The 8834-nt window shown below is 52.2% G+C and overlaps 4 protein-coding genes across 4 annotated transcripts; 1 reads left to right on the forward strand and 3 right to left on the reverse strand.

The window, feature by feature from the left end:
• Nucleotides 1-164: 164 nt before the first annotated feature.
• On the reverse strand, nt 165-1400 carry VTN49DRAFT_5454 (uncharacterized protein; the record flags this gene model as incomplete). Its single annotated transcript, XM_069413513.1, has 2 exons — nt 165-1118; nt 1179-1400. 2 exons carry the CDS (start codon nt 1398-1400, stop codon nt 165-167), a joined length of 1176 nt encoding a protein of 391 aa, XP_069266177.1.
• A 760-nt stretch (nt 1401-2160) lies between these two features.
• VTN49DRAFT_5455 (uncharacterized protein) lies at nt 2161-4740 on the reverse strand (the record flags this gene model as incomplete). Its single annotated transcript, XM_069413514.1, has 5 exons — nt 2161-2333; nt 2386-2951; nt 3014-4341; nt 4403-4502; nt 4556-4740. The coding sequence occupies 5 exons, from the start codon at nt 4738-4740 to the stop codon at nt 2161-2163; spliced, it is 2352 nt and encodes a 783-aa protein (XP_069266178.1).
• Nucleotides 4741-5174: 434 nt separating this feature from the next.
• VTN49DRAFT_5456 (uncharacterized protein) lies at nt 5175-6523 on the forward strand (the record flags this gene model as incomplete). The annotated part of the gene is made up of 3 exons (XM_069413515.1): nt 5175-5943; nt 5999-6141; nt 6194-6523. The coding sequence occupies 3 exons, from the start codon at nt 5175-5177 to the stop codon at nt 6521-6523; spliced, it is 1242 nt and encodes a 413-aa protein (XP_069266179.1).
• Nucleotides 6524-6740: 217 nt separating this feature from the next.
• Nucleotides 6741-8599, reverse strand: VTN49DRAFT_5457 (uncharacterized protein; the record flags this gene model as incomplete). Its single annotated transcript, XM_069413516.1, has 4 exons — nt 6741-7178; nt 7229-7413; nt 7465-8242; nt 8312-8599. 4 exons carry the CDS (start codon nt 8597-8599, stop codon nt 6741-6743), a joined length of 1689 nt encoding a protein of 562 aa, XP_069266180.1.
• Nucleotides 8600-8834: the final 235 nt, after the last annotated feature.

Consider the following 8834-nt stretch of genomic DNA (forward strand, 5'->3'; position numbering starts at 1 on the left):
AGACCGCTCCGTCTGTCCCGTGCAATGACGCTTCATTAGCTCAAGTATTACAGCATCGAAGATTGCACGAGCCTTCAACAGGCAACAGCCTACTACGTCTGCATGAACTCTGCGCACATCGCGTCTATCAACCGTTTCATTTTTGATGTCACTGTATAACCCATTTATGCCGACTCATTTTGAGCAACATTCGCGCCCTGCAGGTTTTCGCTCGAAACATCGACATTCTTTTTCTCGACCCGCTCGAAGCTCCGCATGGGATAGAATCCCCATCGTCGGAACATTGCAAGATCCTCATCCCATCCGTTGCAGTCAGTTGTGAGCATCTTCTCTCCTGTGAACACCGCATTGGCTCCGGCCATGAAGCACGCAACCTGCTGCTCTTCGGTCAGATTGATCCGACCCGCGGCGAGACGGACGATTGTCGCTGGGAGAACAATCCGCGCCGTCGCAATGGTGCGAAGCAACTTGTCAAACGCGATCATTTTGCGGTCGCCAAGTGGTGTTCCTTTAATCGGCACCAGGGCATTGACGGGGAAAGACTCTGGGTGACTGGGCAGCGTAGCCACGGTATGCAGGAGACCAACGCGGTCCGAGTCCGCCTCGCCCAAGCCAATGATCCCGCCAGAGCAGACATTGATACCAGCATCCCGGACGTGGCTCAGAGTCTGAAGCCGTTCATCATAGGTCCGCGACGTGATGATAGAAGGGTAGAATTCACGGGATGTATCCAGGTTGTGGTTGTACGCGGTGAGTCCGGCCTCCTTGAGCTCCTTGGCTTGTTCTCCGTCAATCATGCCGAGGGTCACGCAGACTTCCATGCCCATCGCTCGTACTCCAGAAACCATTTCCTTAATCCGACGAAGACTCGTCTTGCGACCTCGCATATCGCGCCATGCAGCGCCCATGCAAAACCGAGTGCTACCATTCTGCTTGGCGATCCTAGCCGCTTCGAGGACCTCGTCGACGGAGCTCATTTTGGTCGCTTTCAAGCCCGTGTTGTACCTCGACGATTGTGCGCAGTATGCGCAGTCCTCACTGCACCCACCCGTCTTGATATTCATCAAGGTGCACATTTGGATCGCCGCGGGGTCATGAAATCGGCGGTGCACAATGGCCTGGAGAGCAATCAGCGGAGCCGATCATGTGCAGGACATTGAATCTTCTCTCGTCCATACCGCCGCATGGGTCAATTGATTCAATGGTGTGTCGTAGATCTGCTGAATCTCATCTTTTGTCCAGTTTGTGCGGGGTGCCTGCGCAGAGATCGCATCCCGGAGGGGAGACGGGATTTGAGATGTCCAACTCGGTGTGATTCCTGTTGCGGTTGCGTTGGACTGGACGGTGCCGTATGACCTCCGCAAGACGGAGCGGAGGGATCGTGAAATGGGCACGGCCATGCTGCCCTCCTTTCAATCACCAAGTCCTCGCGGGGTCCGAGGTCCGGAATGATCAGGGAGAACGTTAAGTTAACTTCAACAATCGCCCTCAGCGAACAATTGACTAGTACAATTCGTAATTTTCCAATTCGTCCATCACAAACTGAGTCAGAAACTACGTATGTTCCAGGCTTCGAGCACGGTGTGCTCGTCGAATATGGGCGCCGATGCGGGCCGATTGGTCCCTCAATTGCTCAACCGCGGGATCTCAACGGCTCAACAACTCGGCTGGCGGGTTGAAACTTCAAATTCACCGGTAAATCGTAAATTTGTCCGTATTTTCGACACATTTTGTTCACCAATCAGCCAATAACTGGCATTCAAATTGCGATTACGGAGCAACTTCTCGTACGGACGGAGTACGAGTACACCGTACGGAGTACGGCTATTCTTGTAAGAAATCCCACCTAACCTTGGGTACCCAATTTGATGAATTGATTTGGATGAGTGCAGTACCTCATTTCACGCTATACTGTTATAGGTAGTATTATCAGAATATTTACCGTACCCTTGTGACGACCGAGAGGTTGCAGAAACTGGACGCTAAATTGAGGTAGAGAGTATCCTTGAACCTCCGCAAGATACTACAAGGAGCCATGCCCGTCGTAAAGTTTCATTGAAATAGATGGGAAGGGAAGAAACGGCCTCAGAAATGTGCCGCTTGATAGTACCAGAAGTCCATTTCGGCTTGGAATGACTCGCGATCAGAATTCACTTTTCTTTAAATGAGGGCTCTTTTAACTAATTCTTCGATCTCCCTCAAATTCTCTGTCTTTGATGTCATGCCGGCCATCAGATACAGGACATTGCCCAACACACGAGAGTGCACGTTGAACCCGTCCATGCCCGCCGCAAGTTGGGACTGCAATCCTCTAGCGGCAGTAGATGTGTAGCCTATCAAACACTGTCAGGACCATGGTGATTGATCCATCAGATTGTCACTCACCTCCACCGTGCTGATCACGCAACGTTATGCTGAGCACGCTTCCGATTGCGAATACACTTTCAACAGAGTCGGCGTGACTCAGATCGCGGACGAGATCCGGAGACCATCGACTCCAGACAGACGTGGCCGAGCTACCAGGGAACGTCGCAGACCAGGAAGACTTGGAGTCGTCCCAGAACCCGCTCCGGTCCAGCTCGGCCATCGTTCTGATTGACGTTTCCGCGACTTTACAGCCGATTGGATGAGCCGTGTAACTGTGTCCATGAAGTAGTGCGTCGCTCTTTTCTGGGCCACAGAACGCGTCAAAGATCTCCTGGCTTGCAAGTGTTGCAGCAAGAGGAATCAACCCTCCTGTCAGAAGTTTCGCATGCACGGAGATGTCTGCATCGATTCCGATGAATGACGCGGAAGTGTGACGGCCAAGCCGGTAGAGGCCGGTGAAGACCTCATCTAAAATAACCGGAAGCCCAGACCACGAGCCTGCCTTAGGAGGGGTACTTGGAGGTCCAAACAGATCTGGGTTGTCACGGACGACCGCCGCCAATGAATTCTGGAACAGAGGATCCCTGCGCGGATATTAGTTCCACTGCCGTTGATGATAGTGTGCTAGGTTCTCCGGTTTACTCACGCAAAAAGCATTCCACCGGCTCCAAGGATAACCGGTTCCATAATCAAGGCACCAAACTTCACGCCTTGCCTGTGTACCAGGTCTTCCAAGGTTCTCTTGATGTACGTCCTATATCCTTTGGCAACATCCGACTCCCGTCGAGCATGCAGGTCGAACACGGCATCCAATGATTCAAATCGGATATCTGAACCGAGTTCTTCCTGAAGTTCTTCCGGGAAACGGACCTGCCAGACGCCATCCTTCATCCCAACTTGAGGGAAATCAAACCAATAGCCTCGGCCACGATACCATTCAACCTTTTTGTTGAATGTGGACGGTTCCGAGCAATCCATTGCACCAATCGTGTCTCCATGATAGCTCCCTTTAAGACCCAAGATCTTTATTGACTCTTGCGGACTCCATCCGTACCGTGCACAGGCTGCGCGTAATCCCATCTTGATGGCAACCTCCATCCCCGTGCTTCCATTGTCGGTATAGAAGACTTTTTTCAGTCGTGGATTTCCAACAGTACGGAGTAACATTTCTGCAAGAGAAAGTGCTGGCTCGTGGACTGTACCCGCAAACATTACATGTCCATACCGTCCAGCAGAATACGCAGCTGTCAGAGCGAGATCGGGATTACCATGCCCTAGACCTTGTGTCCACCATGAGGCAGAACCATCAAACGTTGGCTGCAAGATCCCGCGGTCTGTATTTCCGGTAGAAAGCGTTTGGAAATAGTCATCGTATGCTGACTCTATGACCATGATGTCCTTTTTATCCATTCCCTGATGTTGCGTGAATGGGTACCAAATCGTTTCTCGCGCACGCTCGGCCATGGATTCCATTTCTGAGATCTTTTCGATTTCCCGCTTTTCCAGATGCTCCAGAAGTTCGTAGAGTTGGTGCTGCCGCATGGTCCGGTCATAATACTCTGCCATTGCTTCTTCATCCTTTAACCGAGCAACATCGTCATTTTGATGGTTCTCTCTTGGTGGTGGTGGCTGAAACACCAACAGTGGGATTCCTTTCTTCTGAAAGTAGGACTGAAGGTAGTCATGATTTCTGTAGTACGCATCTTCAAAGACAAGGACCAAAGCCACATCACAGCCTCGAATTGTTAGCGACTCGAACGCTGAGATCGTTGAGGAAATTCCCCCCAGGCGGGAATCTGCCACGAGGAGTACGGGAAGTCTCAAGGGACGATAGAGGTCCGCTTGAACGCTGCCACTAGGCCCGGGCGAAAGAACCCCGCCCGCAGTCTCGACCAGAGCGTGCCGAACCCCAGTTGAGGCCCATGTTGAAAGTTTGCTATGGACAGCAGTGACAATATCTTTGTCGCCAGGAATCTGTGGCATTGTCGGGAAACTGGTTATTATGCCATCATCATGGGTCACTGAGAGTACTTACCGAAGCTCTCCCTCTGGAAGCAAGATGGGGACTGACGGGCTCATCGAACCGGAAAAGACACTCCGTCAACACATTATTTGTTGCAAAGCGTTTCACATGCCTGCCGGCGTGTCAGCGACCATCAATTATACATGTTGTTCGGCGCAAACACACAAGTCGTCCGCTTCCTCCAATGGCCCCGTCGACACTGGTTTTAAGAATCCGACCTTGACAGGTTCATTCTCAGAGAGAGCCTTGCACAGTACCGTTGAGACAACTGTCTTGCCAACTCCAGTGTTTGCACCATAGATCTGAAAGGCACGGAGGGTGCGCCAGAGTGCGGCAGAGACCGGAGGCATTTTATGTTGCCGAATGCCGAAGAACACCGTTCAGGGATTGAATCGCTCATGAAGTAGAGGAATTAACTACATTTGAGTCCATTGCACTGTCCTTGCGGGATCTAGCATGTATCCTCCATGATGATGCCCTGCTTGGGAAAGGAAAATCGGACAAGGTTGCTGGGACCGGAGGATAATCGGATCGGGTTCTCAACCAGAGTCCAGAACGCCCAACATTCTCACCGAGGCATGCGGCCGGACCGGTCAGCAGATTCAAAGTATATTTCAGAATCTTTTGTGTCCATTGTCGTTCACTATGAAATCGATGGACGACGAGTAGTGCGATTAACTTACTGTGAAAATCAAGATTGTCATTCCTGCATTTTTGCACCAGCTGAACGAAATTTTAGTGACTCGTAACTAGCTACTGCGAGACGATCAGATAACTGCACGCAATGATCGCCCCAATACTGCGATCATTCGCAGAAGCTCTGAGCAAGCGCGAGGCCAAATCGTCCCGAAGACGCCTAACAGTGCGGTCGCCGGGCGCAATTGATTTCTCGTCAAATGATTTTCTTTCCTTGTCGACATCAGACCTCCTTCGGGAGAATTATTTGCGAGCGCTCAACAGCGAATACTCAAGCACACCGACGCCTCCATTAGGAAGCGGTGGTTCACGCTTACTCGATGGGAACTCTATCTATACGGAAGAACTCGAAAAATTCATTGCGTCGTTTCATGATGCCCCTAGTGGCCTCTTATTCAACTCGGGATACGACGCCAATGTCGGCGTCTTGTCTTGCGTGCCGCAGCCGGGGGACGTCATCATCTACGATGAGCTTATCCACGCCAGTGCTCATGAAGGAATGCGTTTGTCACGGGCGGGGATGAAGATCCCGTTCCAGCACAATTCATTCAGCGCATTCGAAAAAGCATTGAAGAGCGTCATCGCGAGCGACCAAGCCATTCTCAGTGGGAAGCGGAATGTGCTTGTCGTAGTCGAGTCCCTGTACAGCATGGACGGTGACACTGCGCCGGTCAAAGAGCTGCTCGAGGTGATTCATCGAGAGCTTCCCCAGGGAAATGGCCATCTGATAGTTGACGAGGCCCATGCGACTGGGGTTTTCGGACCAAAAGGTGCAGGCATAGTACAGGAGCAAGGCATGCAAAATCAAGTCTTCATCAGGATCCATACCTTTGGAAAGGCACTGGCTAGTCAAGGTGGTACGTTCGACCATCTCACGGCCAGAAATAGAAGGATATGCTAAGGAACGAGCAGCAATTGTTTTGTGCTCTCCCCTGACCCGAGAATACCTGATCAACTACGCCCGGTCACTGATCTACACGACAGCCATGTCAAGGCCCACCCTAATTGCGATCCGATGTTCGTATGAACTGATGCAAGAGGGAGCAACAGAAACTGTAACGTGAATCCCTCGAGTATTAGGAGTGTCCTTAACTGATCCACGAACAGCTTCAGTCGAACCTACAGCGTAACATCGAGTATTTGCGAGTCCGGTGTGATGAGTTCCAACGCAAGATTCAATCTTCAGCCCTCCGAATAGATCACCACCCTCGGTCACCGATCTTCTCAGTTCGAACAGCGTTTCCGCGCGAGCTGGCGCAATTCTGTCAGCAAAGGCGTCTGTTAGTCAGACCGATCATGGCTCCAACGGTCCCTAAAGGCAAGGAACGGGTTCGTGTGTGTTTGCATGCGGGAAACACGCGCGCAGAGATTGATCAATTGGTCGACGCAATAACTGAATGGGCTGCCCAAAAGCAGCCGGCAATGGCAAAACTTTGAGCTTTCATTTTTGGAATTCGATCGCAGGTAGCCATTAACTTTTCAAGGTCAAGACAGATAGAGCTGTGCTCAAAGAATCGTAAAGTCTGAGAGTCCCAGCGGGAATATCACTAATTCCATACTCGAATTGCTAATCAAGCATCCGCAAACTCATAGTAGTAAATTGATTCATACATTACATTTTTGATGGACCAAGCAACTACCCAATTTTATCAAATCATGACTCGTACGGCGGCGCAATCTTTTCCGTCACATACAGATCCACATACTTGTCCACATCGAAGTTCTCCAACTCGGACCGGTTCTGGCCCAATTCAACCAGGTATTTGACGTGGGCCGCATCATAGTGCGCCTCCAGATGGCGCTTGTACTTGTCCAGGATCACAGGCTTGGCCTCTTCGCGGCGCCAGCGGTGGCCCAAAGGAGCCTCAACAACGACTTCCGGCAGGACGGTGCCGTCGTTCAGGGTCACGGTCAGCGCATTCGGAATCGTCCGCTTGGCCGGGTCGTGGTAGTCCTTCGTGAATTGCGGATCCTCAACGCACTTGATGCGCTTGCGCAGGTCATCCAGGAGAGGAGACGTTGCGGCCTCGGAGCCATCGGCGTAGTCGTTCGCGGTCAGTCGGTTAAAGACGAGCATCGTCGCGACCATGTACTACAGCTTATCAGCATCTAGCCATACACACAACCCTAAGCACAACATACCTGAACGCAGTGGTCACGGTCGGCAAAATTCTCCATGGGCTTAAACTGCTTATCAATAATACGGATGCAAGCTTCGTGAGTGCGGTTGGTAATCTCCTTGATGTCCTTGGCCGACTTGCCCATCTCCGCCAGCTTCTTGTTAACGATCTCTGCAGCCTCAATGGCCGTTTGGGAGTGGAACTCGGCTGAAAACAGTTAGCAGATCCTCTGGATGACAACTTGTAACGGGTTCGTACCAGGATAAGACACCTTGAACAGAACATTCTCCATCACGTAGCTGCCATATGGCCGCTGGAACTGGAACTTCTTGCCCTTGAACAGGGTGTCGTAGAAACCCCATCCTGGAGCAGACAGCACAGTCGGAACACCTTTCTCGCCCTTGAGCACCTTCAGTACGAGGTTGACCGCTCGCTGGCAAGCATCGCCGGCTGCCCAAGATTTCCGCGACATGGTGTTCGGCGAGTGACGGTACGTGCGCAGGCTCTGGCCATCCACCCACGCCTGGGTAATTGCGTCTGCGGTCTGCTTCTCATTCAAACCCAACAGCTTCGAGACGACTGCAGTTGTCGCGACCTTGACGAGCACAACATGGTCCAGGCCGACCTTATTGAACGAGTTTTCCAAGGCCAGCACACCCTGGATTTCGTGGGCTTTGATCATTGCCTCCAAGACATCGCGGACCTTCAACACTCTGCCTTCTCCAATTTTGCCTCCTGCACGGTTGGTTCGCGATATCCAGTCGGCGACCGCTAGGATACCACCGAGGTTGTCCGACGGATGGCCCCATTCGGCCGCCAGCCAGCAGTCATTGTAGTCAAGCCACCGGACCATAGCGCCAATGTTGAACGCACCATTGACCGGGTCCAGCTGGTACGGGGTTCCTGGGACCTTGGTTCCATTTGGGACGACAGTGCCCTCTACGATGGGACCAAGCAGTTTGGTGCACTCCTTGAATCGCAGCGCCTCCAGTGCACAACCCAGACTGTCCAGAAAGACCAAGCGGGCCGTATCGAACTAATGCACGATAATCGTCAGTGAATACATTCCCAGCACACCAATGGCGGGACTCGTGGCATTACGTACCGCCAGGTCCGAGTCCACCTTGTACTGGTGAACATAAGTGGCCAGGTCCTTGATCTCTGGATCATATTCCCTCTCGAGGGCCGGGGGAACGGTCCCGGCTTGCAGCGGCGCCATTGTTGAGAATCGCGATGTCTGGGAGATGTATACTGAGTTTCGTGCTGGTTTAAACCGAGAACTCGACAGGATGGAAGATCGCGAGGCGGGGGAAGTGAAGCGGGCTGTAACCCCCGATATGCGGGGAGCGCGATGGCCGAGTCGGCGCACTGCCGCCGCTGTTGTTGCAGACATGGTCACTCACAAGCAAAGGGAACAATTGAGGGAAAAACAAGCCAGAGATGCCTGAACAATGAGGAATCCGCTTTTCCCTCACGATTAAAGGAGTTGCTGAGAGCTCCGGCAGAGGCTCAACAGTCAGGGACGGGAAGCTGCTGGGCTGGGAAGCTGTTTCCTTGTTTGGTCTCCACATTTGCTCGTAGTGACGTTTTTCCGCCGAATTTCCGAGACTGTCCGCTTTTCTCATAGC

Source organism: Thermomyces lanuginosus (assembly GCF_041956635.1).
Source record: "Thermomyces lanuginosus strain ATCC 200065 unplaced genomic scaffold VTN49scaffold_35, whole genome shotgun sequence".
Taxonomy (NCBI): Eukaryota; Fungi; Ascomycota; class Eurotiomycetes; order Eurotiales; family Trichocomaceae; genus Thermomyces; species Thermomyces lanuginosus.